General features: G+C 34.0%; 1 protein-coding gene across 6 annotated transcripts in view; it reads right to left on the bottom strand.

The window, feature by feature from the left end:
- Positions 1-20,663, bottom strand: part of SLC41A2 (solute carrier family 41 member 2) — a 103,966-nt gene that overhangs the window by 46,705 nt on the left and 36,598 nt on the right. For 5 of the 6 annotated variants that reach the window (XR_012078463.1, XM_072973079.1, XM_072973077.1 and 2 more), the window contains exons 4-6: positions 12,282-12,353; positions 8,295-8,439; positions 5,600-5,746 (exon numbers count right to left, since the gene is read on the bottom strand). Coding sequence is in view for 5 of the 6 variants with exons in the window: in XM_072973079.1 (XP_072829180.1) it covers positions 5,600-5,746; positions 8,295-8,439; positions 12,282-12,353 (364 nt within the window). In the remaining variant the exon portion in view is untranslated. The remainder of the gene's footprint in view (positions 1-5,599; positions 5,747-8,294; positions 8,440-12,281; positions 12,354-20,663) is intronic. The other variant, XM_072973081.1, reaches the window with a different exon arrangement.

The raw sequence follows: 20,663 nt of genomic DNA, 5'->3' as shown, positions 1-20,663 counted from the left end.
ATACTGAATTGTACACTTTTAAAAGGTAAGTTATATAAGGCAAGTGAATTATGTCTCAATTTTTAAAAATTCCAACAATGAAAAAAAAAGGAGGGGGACTATATTCTTAAAAACTGTTAATGTTATAAAAGACTAAGAACATACATATATACATACAGACAGATGAACAGAATAAAAGATGAAGTATATGGGGTAAAATGTTAACATTTGGTGAACATTGGTACAGTGTACACAGGATTTTTTAGGTACTATTTTATTTTTGCAATTATTCAATAAGTTTAAAATTATCTCCAAATAAAAATTTTAACATTAAAAGAATGGGAAAGCCATGATAAAATAAAAATATCTAAAATTATTTTCTGCAAAAGTGTTCTATTTCAACTTCCCATCAAATCTAAAATGCCCATTCCTAATAAATTAAATTATATGTTAAGTTGTATAGGACCCTCCTACCTTTTCCCTGGTTAAATTCTAATCCAATAGGGGAAAATTATGAATATACAAAAAGGGAAGGTAAAAGATAAAACATATCTCTTTTTAGGATATATTGGTGTTTTATATATGTCATAAAATTAAAGAATTACCTTTAGAAAACCACTAATGACACAATAAGCAAGAGAAAATGCTTGATTAAAAATCAACCATAAACTTCTGTATTAGTGTCAAAACCTAAACGTGTCTTCCTTCTAAATGAAATGCATTTAAATGATCCTAGTCAAAACAACATTTTGTATTAATTTCTGGGCATATCATAACGGGAATTGTGGTAAGCTGAATAATGGTCCTCAAAGGCATCCACACCCTAATCTCTAGAACTAGTGAATGTTATCTTATATGGTAAAAGGGGCTTTGCAGATGTGATTAAGTCAAGGATTCTGAAACAGAGAGATTATCCTGGATTACTTGCGTGAGTCCTAAAGTAATCACAGGTGTACTTACAGTCAGGAAGCAGAGAGGAATCTGACTGCAGAAGACAAAGCAATGTGACCAGAGAAGCAGAGATCAGTAATGTGACTGCAAGCCAAGGAATGTTGGCGGCTACCAGAAGATGGTACAGGTATGGAATGGATTTCCCCCTGAAAGCTCCAGAAGGAACCATCCCTGCTGACACCTTGACTTTAGCCCTGAATAACTGACTTATTTTGGACTCTGGACTCCAGAACTATATGAAAATTATTTTCTGTTGTTTTAAGCCACAAGGCTTGTGGTATTTGGTACAGCAGCAATGGAAATGAATACAGGAATAGATAAAACTTTGTGGAATTTCAAGCCTAATAAATGTCTGTGTACATTAGTAATGATTCCACAATATAGGTAAACTACAGAACAGTAAGGATTAACACAGCTAAAGTGGTTCAAATTGCTATGATTCCACTTAACCGTCAAACACAACTGCCATCTTTTTGATTCATGACTTTCACCTTCTATTAGAATGTTGGAAGCCCTTTGCAATTACTGTTACATAATTTCATTAATAGCATTCATTATTTTCACCTGAAGTACTTCTGAAATATGTGGCTGCTATGAGTGACATTTTTATGTTAGATGTTTCTGGGCAAACAACAAAACGATGTGCATGAAAAGTTGTAAACATTCTTTAAATGCCTTTTATAACACAACCATCAGAATTTTCTCACTAAACTGACCTGCTAGGAATCACTCTAAACTAAGATGGCACAGTGCACTGAGGAGCTTTGTAGAAGAGTGAAATGTATGATACTTTAGGTTCTACTCACATCACCACATCAAGGCAGTGATATTCTAGAATGTTCTGTAAATAACCAGGTGGCATCCCTGTTAGTCTCCACAGGACTGAAGTAACAACCTAAGGCTGACTGTTATTGCTTTTAGAGTTTATTGCTTTGCAAGCCATCTTTTAAAGTTAACCTTGAAGAATGAGAAATGAATAAAAACTTTGCTTCCCAGGTCTTGCCTAAAAAGAGAAAAGCTGATAATTTCTCAAATCAGTACATACAAGGATTATACAGTCATGTAGTTATAAATAACTGAAAGAGTCTTTAAAATCCTATTGAAATTATGCAAACAAGAAAGAAAAAGCAACAATCACTGTATAAGTGTACAGGTATTTCAGTTACTGGCCCAACTTTAGATCCTTTTAAGAGCTTTTAAAGATTGCTACATGTTTTAAGATTACTATATGAATGAATAAATAACTATATTTTCTCTCCAAGTCATATCAAAGCATATCATAATCTAGAGCTTAGGACACTCCCTAAACTTGCTATTTCCTCTTCTATTTTCATTTGAAATAGATATTTTCTAGGCATATGTTGCCATTTTAATTTTTCTATGTTGATACTACTTTCTAGACATTTCCTGCTAAGGCACTCTACCATTCCAATATTTTCCTAATAATATGTCCTCACTGAAAGGTTCTTTTTTTGAGGGAGAGGGTGTAGCTCAGTGGTAGATTGTATGCTTAGCATGTACAAGGTCCTGGGTTCAATCCCCAGTACCTCCATTAAAAAAATAGTAAAAAATTTAAAAAAGAAAGGATTATTTTTTCATTACAATCTATTATGTTAGTGGACAGATACTGTGGCAAAATCATTCAGAGGGATAACTGTCCTCCATTTTCCATGCATATATACCACTTCTCGAATAACTTCTACTCACATTAACTGGATAACTTTCAAAAGGAATAAAGCATTTGGTAAAGTGTTATTTATTTAACATCCACTATGTATATGGTACTATGGGGTACTACAAAAAAATAAAATAAAAACACAGTTTTGTCCATAAGAAGCTTATATACCCTCATAAGGGCAGGTATCATATTTACATAAAAAGCTATAATGACATGCCAAATGTAAAGAATCAATAAAGAGAAGACTCAATAAAGTGTTATAGGAATTCAGAGGAGAAAAAGGTTCCCTAAGATTAGAGAAATCTATGAATTTAGTATTGAAAAATGAGGATCCTAACCGGCCTTCATGGAGGAGAAGGGAATGATGTAAAAAAGGTAAGAGAAAAATCGCAGGCCATGTATGTGAATCAGTAAATAGCTGAGTATGGCTGGAGCACAAGAGAAGGGGGAGCTGGCGGAGCTTGAGAAGGTGAGACCCCAAGAGGCCTGAATACCAGGCCAAAGCTTCCACTTTGTTCACTAAGTAATAAAGACTACTTACAGTGACTACCAGAAGTCAGTAAGAGTAAACAGAGCTTTGTTTCTTCTGCCCTTTTTTGGAGAACTGGAGAGGTGAGAAAGGAAATTCCAGATTGACTTCAGATATCAGAAATCAGCACATTTTATCAGGAATAAGAGAAAGGTAGCAGGTTAAATGGATGTAGAGTGAGCCTTAGTACATGTATCAAAGCTAACAAGACACGAGGGGAGCTGTACAAAGTCATTTTCAAATATCCCAAACTCTGCGTGGGGAGTTAAGTGAGACTTTCCTCAATGTCCAGTTCTTTGAGAGCTATACAGTTCATGGCCTCTATTGATAACCAAAGCCTATGGCCACCATGAAATCCTTTTTTAATCTCTGAAGACTGCTAAGTGTTTCTGATATAGTTCAGGAATTAAACTTTGTTTCCAAGAGCTAGGCATCTCAGCAGGATGAATGGGATCTTGGAATTTAAGCCTGCCCATTCCTAATCTCTGTGTTCAGAATATCCCCAAAACTAGGCTTCCAACTGCTGGTTTTATGAGGCCCCCTAGTGTTCATAATGCAGACACTTTAGAAATTCAAAACTGACACTTCAGAAACACCTTTAAATTAACTATGGAATCTATCAGTAGCCCATTAAAAAATATCTTTTTAGGGAAACAAATGATACAGATGAAACGTAAAAGATACTGTTTTAATAATTCATCTCGATATTTTGAGCCAACTTTCAGAAGACAAGTAAAGGCCTAGAAAAATCAAAGTACTATTTAATAATAAAATTATCTTTCAATGAACAACTATATGGAAACAAATTGGACAACCCAGAAGAAATGGAGAAGTTTCTGGAAACATACAGTCCACCAAGAATGAATCAAGAAAAATAGACCACTTAAACAGACCGATCACTAGAAATGAAATAGAATCAGCAGTAAAAAAACACCTCCCTACAAACAAAAGTCCAGGACCAGATGGCTTCACTGGGGAATTCCACCAAACATACAAAGAACTCATACCAATCTTTCTCAAACTCTTCCAAAAGACTGAAAAAGAGGGAGTACTCCCAAACTCATCCTATGAAGCCACCATCACCCTGGTACCAAAACCAAAGACACTACCAAAAAAAACATTAATTTCAAAACTATGGTATGTAATGGTATCATTATATTTCACTTTTTTATTTCTTGATCTAGTTAAACTACTAATGTATCATCTGTAACACTCAAAGTACTTGAAGCTTTAGAGGACAGATTGATTAAGCTTTTTATAAGGAGAGTTTATCACTTGCAATTTTTAAAATACAATTTAACAAGTGAGCACACACTATTTTCCTTAAAAGCTCATTTATCTTATGGAATATCATAATATTTAGTCTGAATCATTATAACAAGTGTCACATTTATTATGACAACATTCTTCAATGGCTTCAAATGAGGAGACATCATGGTATTTAGCAAGCAGCTGAGAAATGTGTTACAAATGACTTCATTGTAATTTAAGTACCCAAGTCTATACTAAGTTAAGCTTCTCTTGATAGCTCCAAAAGTAGTAGAAAAATGACTGCCTTTATTAGATGAAAGCCCTTTCTTCAAAAACATTTATCTGAGACTCTTCTTCAAATCAAATGTACTTTAGATTTATTCCAAAGTATACCATAAATCTGTCTGGAATCTATAAAAATATATGAGGGTATGCGAATAAATGTTTGCTTCTGGCTTGGCTTATAAACCTTATTTGTATTGCTGTGGGTTTCTATTTTCATTTTTTAAAAATCTGGCATCTAAAAAAAAAATGAAACTACAACCACCTTTCAGCACTAAACCTATGTTCACAAATGACATTCATTTACACTGACAATAGTCCCAGAGTATAAATTTACATTAAAGCAATTCATTAGAGTCTATAAATATTCTCTTACTATCAACAGGAATCACATATATAAGATGGCTGCAAATTCACACAGCATTCAGGTTAATTTTCACGGTGAATTTTTGGTGGTTGTTATTAATTGCCACATTGGTTTCTGATGGGGGGAAAAATCACTAAATTTCAAACACCACCATAACCTTATGTTCTGAGACAGTAACACAACACGTGTACCAAAATCCTCTGGGCTGACTCCTCACTGCCTGCACATTGAGACGAAAAGGCAGAATTCATAGATGACAGGCCTGTGTTCAACCTTCCTACCAGTACTGGGTAACACATGTAATCTCTACGACCCTGCTTTCTCATCTGAAATTAGAGATGATAATCCTTATCTTCTAGAATTTTAAACTCTCTAAGAAGAGAAGACAATATGTGAGAATGACAACTCATAGTAGGATACAACAAACAGTAGTTATTCTAACCAGCTACAACCACAGTTCTAACACAGATGAAGGCCAACATGGATTCATCACATTGCTGCAACAACACTTACTTAAAGAGACTCTGAACAACACATTATATTTAATTTCAAGTCAACTTACCAAGACAGGAGTACAAACCCTGACTTATCCAAGCTAATATGGCAAGAGTTATAAGGTCGCCAAAACTAGCAGCAATGGGTGTGGCAACATTATCAGGATTTATACCAGTCTTCTTTGAACCAACGATAACCCCAACCATTATTATTCCTAGAAAAAAGAAAGCTCATTACTTTTTGTGCCATGATTTAAAGAAAATCAATCCTCCTAAATACTGAAATTTACAGGCTAGACAAACAGCATACCAGGTCCAGTTAGACTGCTTAGATAAGCTGACTAAAGCAAACAAAACATTTTACTCTAATGCCTTGGCAAAATGTCTTTCAACAAATTCCAAGTGGGGATCACAAAAGATTTGGAAAGTTCAATGTTGCATTTAGAGATTTGAAAAGCTACTGTTACAATTTTAAAGCTAAAGTTTCAAATTTAGTAACATGCATGCCTTAGATGTAATGTATTCATGTATATCAAAGTCAAAGATTTTATTTTAACCCTTAAAGTATGAAATGTCAAGAAAGGTGAGTCATTTTTATACACATCGCACTTGGGAAGAACACCAACAAAACCAGATTTGTTTACATAGTGGTAGCCAGAAATGCTTCCTTCATTTTATTATTAAAAAGTGTTTAAGTATTAAGAAGAGAGAAGTAATTAAATTTTGAACACTGGAGACCAGAATACAAGAAGAAGTCTTTGTAAAAGATACTCTTTAAACTCAAAAGTTTCTGAGTATGAACCTCCAACAACAGAAGATGAAAATCTGACTGTGTTCTTATACTTTTAAATCTTTATATTCTTGAATCAAAGGAACAGGAGAAAAATAGCATTTCTATCCATACTCAATTGTACAGATTTTCTCATGCCAATACATTAAGAGGATGTAGTGCAGAGAAAATTTAAGATTAGTTCATTTATGTGCTAACCATAAATCAATATGCAAGCCTATATATGGCTATAGAAAAGAACCAGATTTTCACTGCATTTTTAGACTGAAAAACGACTCAAAGGATTTTATTCTAAAGTATTCATTTTATAGATAATAAAACTGAGGTACTAAGAGTAGGTTTAAATTCTTGCCAAAGGTCATATAGCTTGTAACTAACTTTTTTTTCTACTACACCATAAAGCCAAAATTATTAAAAGCAAAATTTTTGTCTTGGTTCACTGTCTCACGTCTTATATTCTGGAGGCTTTTTCAATTTAAGGACTTACATTCCCCATAATATTATTGTAAATTTAAAAAAAAAAAGGCAATAGAAGTTTTTTTAATGTATTATATAATAATCAATCAAGATGTGATCATATAGAATTCTTTTTTCAAAATCAGCACCTTTTAAGATTGATGTGGAAAGTTCTCCTATGACAGAATGCCATTTATATCTTTTCAGCTGAAAACAACTATTTTGTCCTCATGGACAAGTGGAAAGAGCTGGGAGCAAGAACCAGATTTTAATTCTGATTTTTTTGTGAACAAGCTGATGAAACTGGACGAGTCCCCTTACCTGAGTACGTTTCCTCACCTACAAAAGGTGGTTAATAGTATCTGCTCTACATAAAGGTCAACTTATCATAAAGTTAGAATATATATTATTCAAAGTAAGAAGGCTTAAGCAAATGTATTTTTAAAATCTGAATTTTTATGGTTTTAAAAACCCCAGGCAATACAAATATGTTAGACTGAAAATTTTTAAATAATTATTTCTAAATGAAACAAGATTAGAAAGAACACAGAAGCAAATAAGCCTAAAGAAACAGAGTGCTAATGCTTTAACATTTGTTTTACCAGCAATTAATTTTCCAATAGCATAACTTCACTCTGCTTTTGCCAGTGTTAACACCATTCAATTCTAGTAATTCTAACATAGAAATAAGAAACCACCCCTGGTATAATTATGTACTAAAATAAAATGCTTGAAAATATTTTGGAAGTCAAGTCTTAATTTTAATAAGATTCTCTAAATTACCAGAACCCAGACAAAAAAGTTAGCTTCGTTGTATGATCACCTGACATGAGAATTTTCCATTTTAAACTTTCCTAGTTATACAAAGTGAGAAAATGGCAATTATAAAATAAAAAGAAATCAGTTTTTATGATTATGATTCCATAAAAGTTCTCTTGTGCAAAGTTAATATTAATAAATCAATATTAAGAATGACATCCCAACAAAAAAATTATAATGTAGTTAAACTTTAAAACCTTCTGGCTCTTTAAAGCTCTATAGCCAACAATATGCTGTGTTAAGCATATGGTTATACTTATATTGCCACAGAAATAGTAAAAAAAAAAATTCGAAATCTGAAACTTTAAGAAATTTTAACAGAGGTACTGCTTTTGAAACTCAAAATTCCTAGAGTACTAGTTACTTGAATGACAATTCAGTAAATCCTCTGCATTATTTCCAGAAAGGTGTTTCTCAGTTAATTTAACTTACAGGAGTAAATGAATATCCAGCCTATTTTCCTGATCTTGTCTGGGAACTGTACCAGGGGACTGAAGACCGGGAGACAACCGCAGAAAGCTTGCTCTATGCTAGGTTTACATATAATACATACAGATATATCTGAAGTGAGGCATTTTAAAAGATAGATAACTTTTCTGCTTTTTTAATGAGCAAGTGTCATTTAAATAAAAACAGTTAACATGAAAAGTAATTAGAAAGTAAAAGATTGTAGGGTAGGCATTTACCGATTTACTTACCCTGCAGAAGAGATGCAATGAAAGCAGTTGCCACACTGCTAGAGCACAAAAGTATGGAATGATCAAGATAGTATTTTCCCTCTGGAATCCACCCCAAAATAATTGCTGCCACAGCTGCTAGAAAGCCAACTACTGTTGCTTGAACCTTAAAAAAAAGTTTTAAATAGAGTCCAACTGAGTTATTCATTTTCAAAACACATTTTTATTTGATTCTGTAAACAGGCATACAAGTTGAGTCAGAAGAAAGTATATTATTCGGTAATTGAGCTGTCTTACCTTTTGAAGAAGCTACTGCATTTTAGCTTTAAAATTCCCTGAGGTGGTGGGTTCTTAAAGTGCCCTAATCTGGCAGCAGTAGGAATGGAAGGGCATCTAGGAATCTATTTTTAACAAGAACCCCAAGTGACTTTGATGGTGTAATCCACAGATCGAAGAAAACACTAACCTTAAGACTGAAAAGTACTCAATCCACACAACGGAAGCCTAACTCTAGAGGCAATACTGGCAAGAGATGGATTCTATAATCGAATGACGAGAGTTTGATTTCTGGCTATACCACTCAATCTTGCGCCAAGTTATTTAAATTCACCCACCCAATAAGCATTAATTCAGACTCTACTATGTACAAGGTGTCTGCTTGGTGCTAGGCTACAACAGCAGTCAAAACAGATTTATTTCCTGCCCTCACAGAACTCTTGTCCAATGGGAGAGATGGACATTAAAAAATAACCTCACAAATAGTCACGATCCTGATTAGTGCTATAAAACTTCCGCTCCTAATCTGAGAAATGGTACCAATAATATCGAACATGAAAGGGTTATTCTGAGATTTAAATGAATTAAATACATAAAGTGCTTTCCACAGTGGTGGCACAAAGCAATCCCCACACCCCGCAAAAAAAGACAATTTTAAAAAGTCACTATGAACTCTTAAAATCATATTCATTAAGTGTTAGAACTAAAAGAAACCCTAAAGGAATCATCTAGTTCACTGATTCTTAACTGTTTGTACCACGGACTCCTTTGACAATCTGGAGAAAATTTTATTGAGCCTTCCCTCCACAAAAACACAAATGCATCTAATATTTGAGTAGAATTTCTGGTTGATCACAGATTTTATGAAGCCATACCATGTACTGGAATCCAGGGACCCAGGTAGTCTGATCTTGGCACAGAGTAAATCAGTGGAAGAGCCCAGGCTAGCGAGACCAGATAGCCTAGATTCTGGTCCCAGATCTTTCATTACGGCAGATTTAGAGCTGAGATTCAAGCTGTAAGGATCACTGAATATACCGGGTGCTAAGATATTTCAGCATTCTCATACTGGTTATTCAATAATATGATATGTAAAAGCAATAAAATTAATTAATAATGTAAATTCTAGCACTGTGATTCCAAGGTTTTTCTTAGAAATAAAACACAGAGCTTTTACTTCTTGGAAATAAAATACAGAGCTAAGGAGCCTACAGAAGACATCACAGCATGCGCACGCACACGCGCGCGCACACACACACACACACACAGAGTTTAGATTAAGAAGTCCTGTTCTGTGAACCTGCAAAGGAAATGTCCAATTGCACCAAAGAGAAGAGCAAAGTCTGGGTTAAGGAGAAGGTGGGGAGGTTCACAGGAGACACAGGCCTAAACAGATGTGAGTACCGGGCATATCCTCTTCATGGGGTACTGGTTCTTCATTGGGATTGGGAACTTAGCTTTATTCGACAATTTATGGACAGGTCGAGGTGGCCACTGGGTATAACTGTGAAGAAATCTATGACAGGTCATCTGCTTCGGATCCCATTTAATAGTCAGGAAAGCTGATGACAGCACAAGCCTCCTCTGTCCTTTCCATCCTTCCCTACGTCCACCCTCCACAGCTCGTCACTAGAAAAGGAGCGCTGTGAGCCCATCCCACTCCTCCCTCCATGTGATCTACTCCTTCACAAGTTTTAGCTCAAGTTTTTAGATAAAGCTTCAGAGAGAGCACAACCGCCACCCCCCACCTGACCTTGCTCTCTTACTCCCCTCTGCTTTTGTCCACAGGTAAGTGGGCTCCAATCAGCTGCTGCCTTGCTGGGTGGCACCATCTGTGTCCTGATGGGCCTGTGTGGGCTTCCCTGTTTCTCATGCATCCTTGGTGGAGTGGGACAAAAATACAGACTTCAGGCTATGGTAACTAGATTCAGTGACTCCCCGGCCATCTCTGGCTCCCATCCTAACCAACAGTTGCAGGGAGACAGGAAGGCAAGGGAAGGGTGGAGAATAGGAGTGAAAGGAAAAATTAAAAGCCTAGATGGAAATTATTAGAATAATTTGATAAATAATCTACAGTACAACTCACATTACTCAGTAAGAGGGTGTTTAAAGAAGAAAATGGAATATATTTTCAATTTTAATTTATACATTAATTTATAGTAGTGTACTTGTTAGATATTTTGGTTATTACCCCTGCATAGACTTCTACAGTTTCAGGAAAACGATTACGGACATCCCTAGTGCAATACTGCGACTTAAAAGAAGAAGAAAATGAAGTGCAGAAAGGTCGAGTAAGTTAACAAAGGTTATACAGCTGGTTAATGTTAGAGCTGAGATTAGATACCAGACTTTCTTATTTCTAACCCTGTGATTTTAGAAGCAGATGCATAGATTTTTTTAAAGCCTACATTCCAAAAATTCCTTTATTTCTTTGTCTTTGAAACGTATTACATGAAATTACTTTTCTGCAACTCAACATTATTTTCCAGTTAACCTAACATTAAAATCAGTGAGCATCTCCTAAGCTCACACTTGCTAGAGAATTGTTAGGGGGCTGTAGTCTTGTGTCTTGGGGATAGGAGAGGGTGGTGGGAGAGAAAGAGATATTCCCCTGAGACTGGAAGGAACTAGATACACTATTTACAACACCCAAGACACGGAAGCAACCTAAATGCCCATCAAAATATGACCGGATAAAAAAGTTGTGGTATATCATACAATAGAAAACTTATCAGCCTTAAAAAAGAATAAAATAATGCCATTTGACGCAACATGGATGGACCTGGAAATTATCATTCTAAGTAAAGTAAGTCAGATAGAGAAAGAAAAATACCACATGATGTCACTTATATGTGGAATCTTAAAAAAAAAAAAAAAGGACACAAATAACCTTATTTACAAAACAGAGACATTCACAGACATAGAAAACAAACTTATGGTTACCAGGGGGGACAGGGAGTGGGGAGGGATAAATTGGGAGTTTGAGATTTGTATATACTACTATATACAAAATAGATAAACAACAAGGTCCGAATGTATAGCACAAGGAACTATATTCCATAACTTGTAATGCCCTATAATGAAAAAGAATATGAAAAGAAATATATATATGTATGAATGAATCACTATGCTGTGCACCAGAAATTAAACGTTATAAGCTGACTATACTTCAATGAAAAAGGTATCCTAGACTTAAAAAAATTTTTAAAAAGGACTAGGTCATCTATATATAATTCATGTATACATAATTAACAATTTAATGTGATCATTTATAGTAACACTGAGAGCATTAACAAATTAAAGAAAACTCAGCTTAAACAAACATCTGACAATGACATATCAAAAAGAGCTAAGTTTAATTAGAAGGTTTACTTTAAAAAAATCAGAGTTAAAAAAATAACACCTAAGCACTGAAGTGCTAAACACTTACTTATGGAGATATTAACTCAAATTCTGGCTCTATTACACACAAAGTAGAAAATATTTCATGTATTTATTCTGTATTTTGTATATTATATATTTTTCATATTTTGAAGAATCTGATCAGTTTCTATAGAAATAAAACTTTCAGAAGCCATGGGTATCAATTTACTTTATCATTTTTTTCAAAGCACTAAATTATTGTTATAGGTCCCCTGAAATAATTAAATGGTAGACTTTAAGAGCACTAAAATTTATTCCATTCTTAGAGACAAAACCCAAGAACTATAAACAAATATGTGTATCACTTACCTGTTTTAAAGCCAAGTTGCCAATTATTAGGTTCCACTTTTCAATGGGTGAATCCATCTTCCCAATATTTACCTGTTAAGGTGGATATTTTCATATATCACTGAATAATCTATATGCCCTCTACTCTGTTTAAATAGCATATGAAGTTTTAAAGTCAAAAATAATCCTTTAGTATATCCTATGTGCTCACACTGCAAACTAATAAAATTCTGAATTCACTACAAGTCTTGCATCTCACATTCAGCTTGCTTGAGATGCTGAGAAAAAAATTTCTTTCTACTTAATTATTAGTTCACAAGAACTAGTGAACTAGTTAGTACTATCTACCTAACCTCTGATGTTATTTTACAATTCACATCATCAAGTGTCTATTTGTTTCGTTTTTGTTTTGGGAGAGTTGGGGGGTAATTAGGTTTATTTATTTATTTATTTAAATGGAGGTACAGGGGATTGAACCCAGGACCTCGTGCATGCTAGGCATGTATGTACTCTACCACTGAGCTATACCCTCCCCCTCATCAAGTGTCATACTAACATGCCAAACTTTGTGTACTGAGGCCCAATATAAATAATTACATAATTATGAGCTGCTAGGATTTAATCCCACATCGTGAAACATACATAATTTGAAGAATTGACCAAAAAACCCAGATACAAACAAGTCATTCATATATACATGATTTATATTTGAGTCATGACAAAAATTGTTATCAACAAAAAATTCATTCAGTTCACATATACATTTTGATAATGTATCTCACAATTAAAATTTATACATCTTTTGGCTAAATGGAAGAATATTCTCTAAAAAATAATATTATTCACATACTCAATTGCTCTGTAGGCTAAATCATACTTATCAATCTCTTAGGATTCAAAAAATATATATTCAAATCTGACAAGATTTTCTAATGCAGTCAATTGGAAAGCGATAAGCAATCATTATTAAAAATATACTGAACTGGGTTTCAATTACTCATCATCCCATTGGTCATGGAAGACAGGTGAATGGGTAAAGAGGGAGATACATAAGGGTTATTACTTATGGGTAGTTTTAATGATGGACAAACTAGAGTTTAGCTTGCTGGCTTCAGACCAAAAGATTAAGTGGGACATCAACATTTCCCGTATCAATAGGGAAAACAGATTCTACTCTCGAACCTCACTCTGAACTGTGGTCTCAAAGTATCAAGCAAATGCAAGTATTAAGATTTCTCAGTGTTTCAGAATAATTATTCCTGCTGTCTTTATTTGTATATTTCTTTACTAAGCCTAAAAATCCAAATTATTGATGAAATTTGTGTTTGTAGCTCTAGTAATCCCAATCTTCACGCTAGTAAATATGTTACAAGCAATGTTTAAGGAGTGAACTTATCTCAGGCTTAGTGTTCAAGAAATATGTATGAGAAAAATGAGTGTTATTTATAATAGCTTTTAAAAAGATGCCTATAGGTATAGGAAGCAATCTAAAATGATTCCATGAAAAAGTACAAGTTGTCAAGACTTCAGGACTGCTTGATGATCAGTGGAGACATACAGTAACTGAGGTCCAAGAAAACCAAGAAAGATGAGAGTGACAGAATGAATGAATGCTATGAATTAGGTATGCAACTGTGTCAGATTCACTTGGTATCATTACTACCAGTGATGCCTAGAGAAACATTCCTCAAAATCCCCTTCCCTAGAGCTTCAGATTATAGTCTGCCAGTGAGAAGAACCTAAGATTTGAAAGGTAGAAATGAAGGAGGGGCTATTATTTTTGGAAGGTCTCACTGGTCAGATATGGTAAGTATTAAGACCTCTTCACTGCAAAGCACCCATGGCTTTCTCCCCCTACTTCAGTGTTTCAGGCTGTTTCTCTGATCTTCCCATCACAGATCCTCATTTTAATTTCTCCCACATTGTGTAAACCCAAATGGGTCTATTAAATTTCTTACTGTCACAGTACATAACATGGTTCTGTTTTCCTGACCAAACCCAAACCGACAGAGCAACTTCACACTACTCAATGAATCGCTGTATAAATGATGATGATCACAATCTCTAAGTCCCATCTAGCCTAGAAATCTCTGAGTCTATAATCCTTATAGTGCAAAATAAATAATTAGCAAGTTAATGGCAGATGTGAAATAAAATATATTTCATGTTTATGAAATATAATTTATGATGTGAAATTTTAAAAGCAGAATATATTCTCAAATAATAACTTCATTTTTATACAGCAAAGGCTTTTAGACATAAGGATTTAAAAAATAAAATAAAACTAGAGGAATGTTGACCCATTTCCATAGCTATGGAAGACAGTTATGGTATGGGCACGCATTTAAAGTGGGGGTGGGGATATGGGAGGACACAGAAAATTGATCTTTGTTGCCTCCATCTTGTGAAACTGTACCAAGAATTGGGCTGACCCATCCTACTGTCCAGAGGCCTAGGATGAATAAGAACCATCTACATTTTTCCAGAGAAGAAGAAGCATAAATGTTATATCTAAAGGCCTTTGTTCTACCTACGTTAGTTAGATTAGTTGACCTGATGGTGCTCAACTAAAGAAACTAAGAACTTGAAAGCTGATAAAGCACAATAGAGCATGATCTGATAAAGACTTCTGTGTAACTCAGATTCATTTAAATTACGTCTGTCTTAAAGGATTAGGAAAAGAGGCCACTATTTTGGCAGAGATACCCACTAGTCTTTTAGGAAAGAGTAGAGCTGAGGTAGCCATAGCCTGAAGGTGGTGTTAGTTTGGCCAAAACAGTGGTTTTAAATTTCTGAATCTGAGTGCCATTAGGTGGAGTCTGCAGTCTCCAGTTTTTATAATCCTTAACACCTTTCCTCTTCATAAATGTATTTTATACATTATTTATCTGACCCTCAAGTATATGAGTTATAGATAGGACTCAAGATTTATTGGGGCTAAAAATAAAAATGGGTTGGGATGACCTTGAAATTATACATATACAAATATAGTTACTACAATTGATACTAGAAAAAATATGTTTCACATGTAATTACTTGAAACAAAAGGGTACTAGAAAATTTCCATTGAAGTACTAGTCTTAAAAAAATAAGTATTAAATATAACACCAAAAAGATAGGCATATAAAAAAATAAACCATTGTTATTTCTGGATGATGAATTTCTGGATGATTATTTTCTTCTTTGTTCTTCAGTGAATGTTTCAAATTCCCATTACTGAAAAAATAGTATTGGTATAATGAGAAATTTTATTTAAAAACACACAGTTGGTGAATTTAAAAACTGGCAGCTAGAAAAAGAAATAATCTCAGCTTTTTGTCCACATGTAGGCTCTACAATATAAGTGACATTAAAATTCAAAGAGTATTAAGATGAAGACAGTAATATAAACTAATAAGACCACTCTAGAAATAGGAGAAACTGGAAGTGAACTAAAGAATGATCTGCATACAGTAAGACACTAAACATTTGGAAGAATGAAAAAGTGGAAGAAGTAGAAGGAAAACAAAGAAATGAGAATAAAGTTGGGAAAGGCTTCTAGGAGAAAAATTTGTTTTCCTTTGAGAAGAACTAGAGAAGTGAGCATAAAATACATTGAGTCTTAGCCACTGACTGTTGGTACATTTTTCTCAGAGGCTGTAAAATCTGCTCTTCTTAAGTTTTAAAATCGGTCAATTTTCATCTATCTAGGACACACTCGCAGTCTTGCACAAAGTAAAGATTTGACTAAACAATCTCTCTTACAAAGACCACAAATCAAATCTTAGAAATATGCAAAAAGTCCTGTAAAATATTAGTATTAGTTAAAATGGTAGAAGAAAATACCATAAACGTGGAATCTAAAAGCAGTATAGAACTAAACAACTTAAAAGCCTAAAATCTCTAAATACTATTCCCCACTCAAAGAAAACAGGGCTCCTTCGAGAAATGGCCGGTTCCAGGGCTGGGACAGGGGAAGTGTAACGGTGAGCCTGGAACATCTTGTTGTGCCAGAAAGTAACAAAGTGCTCAAAAAATAATAAGGGCATGTCAAAAGGACACAGGACCTAGTTTGAAAGGGCTTCCCCAGCCAAATCTGAGATAATGAGGGCATCAAAATGAATAATGGCAGTAATGGATTGTGACACCTTGAATAAAATAAGAGCCTATTGAGTCCACACTGTAGTTTAATGGTCAGCCAAAGATCTGGGCAGAATTCATACTCAGATTTTGGGGCACATCTTCTCTGTGGTTCGCATACTGCTGGGATTTTCCCATAAATTTCCACCTGCTCTGTCAGCTCCAAGCATTGGTATCTAATAATTCAAGCCAATAAAACTGCAATTTTCTGCCACCATAGCTAAGCATAAGTCACAGAAGGCACTTAATAAAAAATACCAAAAACTCATAAATTTTAGCCATGTATTTGTCTTTCAAGTATAGGCCCCTCTCATGTTTCTGCCTACTTTTCTCTTTTTTTTTTTTTTTTTGCCAGACTCCTAGACCTCTGCCACCCCAAACTGGTAAGACTCGGGTTTTCTGCCACATGAGGCTCAAGAACTGAGGAATTCCATCAGGCAAAGAGAACCACAAACTTTGCAAGTCTTACCCATTGTAGTTATGATCTTTTAAGGTTAAACTCTAGCTTCTGACTGCCTTTGATCACTTTCCATTCCCTTCAAATTATTTATTATCCAGATTTTTAACTTATACTCTGGGAAAGTTCATTCTTCATTCTGCCACTATATATTGGGAATAATTGAAATAATTTTACATGCTTGAAATATTTTATAATAAAACATACTGAAACACACACATATACCCACATACACACTCTGTTTTTTGAATGTATAGGGGTGATGCTCATAACCCTGATTGTGGTGATGGTTTCACAGGTACATACTATGTACTGAAACTCATAAAATGGAAGACTGAATTGGTATAGTTTCTTATGTCAATTATATCACAATAATGCTTCAAAGAAATGGGGGAACTAAAAATCTAATTGATTGAAACAGTTTTAGATAAACATAAGCAGTTCTACTCCACAAAGCTATGACTATGGGTTGGTATTTATAACTTAGGAGATACACTTTAAAATTAAGAACTAACGAGAATATGCAATTCCATTTGTATCTAACAATTAGGGTATGACATGAACATATAAAATTCTAAATTATGCAAAATTTAGGAAAAAATACTGAGATTTTAACTGTACCTAAATTGTACCATAGTTATTAATGTCATCATTTGGGGCTTTATTTTTCCTTATTTTAGAAGTTTTACAATTTAAATGGAAACTTTGATGTAAAATTATTAGAGAAAGAGGTTTTGCCAACTTCTTCATATCCTTCCACTAGAATGTAAGCTCAATGAAGGCAGGAATATTTTCTGGTTCATTTATTGCAGATTTCCTAGCACACAGAGCAGTGCTTGGCATATAGTAAGGGCTCAAAAATATTTCTTCAGTTAATGAATTTAAAAGGTAGAATGTTTCAAAATAATTTCAGAGGATCAAGAGTTCTCTACGAAGAGGTTTAAGGCAACAAAAATCACTTTTGCCTAGAGAGGAAAAGTTCTAGGCAATTTAATCCTGAAAAATAGTTTTATAGGCTTTTTTGCTTTTAAATACTGTCTTTAGGACAGTGAATATCATTTCTGACTCTTATATCTAGCATTCAGAAACAGAAAATTTTAGACCTCAGATAACAGAACTTAATCTCAGCAATTTATAGAATCACTGTACTTGGTTAATTTTTCAACTATATATTACTGTTATATATCTACAACAAGATCTACTATAATATATATCTACTGTTGAAAAGATAAAAATTTGGCAAAAATTATTCAAGATAGTCATTATATCTTTAGAAATAAATTTTGACTAAAGAGGACAAGATAAAGTTGATTCAGATTCAAGATTACTAAATCTCCCTTGTTAAAACTGGAAACCTATTTTATTGGAATATCTTTTTATCTGTGAATATTTAATCTTTAGCCTTATAGAATAAAATTTTAAAGATAATTGACCTTCAACAGACTGGATGAGGAGGCTGTATCTGATATCCTATGTTTTAAGTTCTCTATCTTTATACTTTCCCAAGGCCTTCCTTAAAACCCTATAAGCTCATTTATCCTGATTCTACTACAGACAATTATAAAAATGAGAAAAGAGAAAAGAATTTAATGAAGCAAAAAGAGTGAAGTAGATTGGCCTTCTATATTTAGAATGATTTTTATTCTTGCTTTCACAAGTGAAAATTAATACTACATAGGAAAATTGTAAAATTTTGAAAGAATTATTATTATTTTTTTACCATAAATGAAAGACTTTCAAATGGTGTTTGTTTTAAGTTTTAAAAAGATTGTACTCATCCATCCTTCTCCCCGGAACCAAGGAGTACAGCTAGAAACCTGCTACAGCAGTCCCAAGTATAGACAATAGATGACTAAATTAAGGTGGTGGCAGGAGGGGGAAAGGGAAAGAGAAGAGGATTTCATAGGTGGAACTGGCAGTCTAGACAGTAACTGGATAAGAGGCAGGAGGTGATTGGTAACGTTAATAAACTGATAAATATAGAAAGCACAGCTAAAGTAAGGGAAGAAAATGAGTTTAGTTCTGAATGTAGTAAGTTGTGCAGACAATTGAAAACTCAGCTCTGGAGGTCAGGAAGGAGACTGGGGATATGACTGAGTCAGCAATGTGCCAGAAGTGGTGCACAACATGAAACTACTGATGGAGAATATATAAGACAAGGTACTAAAATTTCAAGAAAACCTCAAGTCAAGAGGATAAGCAAAGAAAAAGAAACCAAAATAGTAGACTAAGAAGTCATGATACTAACTAGTATATATAAAATAGATAAACAAGTTCATACTGTATAGCATAGAGAACTATATTCAGTATCTTGTAGTAACTTAAAGTGAAAAAGAATATGAAAACAAACATATGTACATTCATGTATGACTGAAGCATTATGCTGTACACCAGAAACTGACACAACATTGCAAACTGACTATACTTCAATAAAAATACACACATACAAAAAAAAAAGTCATGAAAGAGTGTGGAGAGTGAAGAGAATGTGGGGTCTCAAAGTCAAGGGTAATAAAAATTTCAAGTAGAGAGCAGTCAGTGAAGAGTCTATGGAAGATGAGGCTTTGGGGGTTTTGCTATTAAGAAGTCATTAATCTAGAGTTGCTTTAACAGCAAACAGAACATCAGAACTGGAAAACTGCTGACAACGATTTTTCCAGCACTCCCTAAGAATGGTAGGACTCTGCCAAGCAAACTTGAGATCAAATTCTCTAATGCTGCTTTTAGAAATATTTTCTTTGAGGTAAGTTAGCCAAAATTTCAGTTTTCCTGGCAAAGTTATCAAGTTGCTTAAATGTCTGTATGCTTAATTATATTTATCAGAACAAAGTCCACTTTCCAACAAAATGAAACTAAAGCCACCTCTTAACTCTCAGTCTAGTAACTTTCTTCTACCTTACATGTTTCTACTTTTGTTTTCCAAGATCTCTTCTTTATTCTCTCCTGCCAAAAAGCCTCTTGGCTTGAGTTCTACCTAGGTAACCCACCAGTTTTAAAACGTAATGCAAGTGTAGATCACCAGGAAAAGACAGCAGATAGAACACAAATATATAATTTCACTAACTCTGAAAACCTTAATAAAACTACATAAAAGTTTTTGTTTTGTCTTTTAAGACAAAAACTGGAGGTACTCTGGACACACATTCCAGCTGGATGCCAAATGGCCAAGTATTATAATCAATATTCAGCTGACACCAATATCACCATTATATGATGAACTGCTAGGATTTTAGAACAAATGTGAAATTTAATCAGATTTTTAAAATCTTATGACCATTTTATTATTAAATTTTTTTAGAAATAATTTAGCATTGAGAGCTGCTAGATTGATCCTAAGGTCACTATACTTCATATTTGAATTACTATATAGATGCTCACTTTCAAAGCCATTAGAGAATCAAGATTGTTTCTGGTAGTTTTGTCAGTCTAGATACTGCTGAGAATGGTAGTGTTACTAAAATCTTTGGCTTCCTTTCCTCTTATGTTATAATTGATAAAAGACTTATCTCCTCTTTAATTCCTAGGTGGAAGTTTTGGTTGATAGTATGATACAATTTTATTGAAATAATTCTATAAACTGAAGTTTTATACATTATTGCGTGATGATGATGCTTTCTAAATATTTTTAGATGAGTCAAAGATTGTTGCCCTAAAACAATTTTTTTATTTTAATACTTTTACATGTACCTACTGCTTCACACGATCACTTGAGAAAAATCTGCATTTAGCCCTTGAATCTAAAAGTGTAACAAATAGAGCAACGTGACTGGCTTCCAAGACACCAAAAAAAGTAGTAAAGTTCCCTTTACAGCTCAGCTTTTATTGCA

Source organism: Vicugna pacos, chromosome 12 (genome assembly GCF_048564905.1).
Source record: "Vicugna pacos chromosome 12, VicPac4, whole genome shotgun sequence".
NCBI lineage: Eukaryota > Metazoa > Chordata > Mammalia > Artiodactyla > Camelidae > Vicugna > Vicugna pacos.
This window is presented reverse-complemented; position numbering and strand designations above follow the sequence as displayed.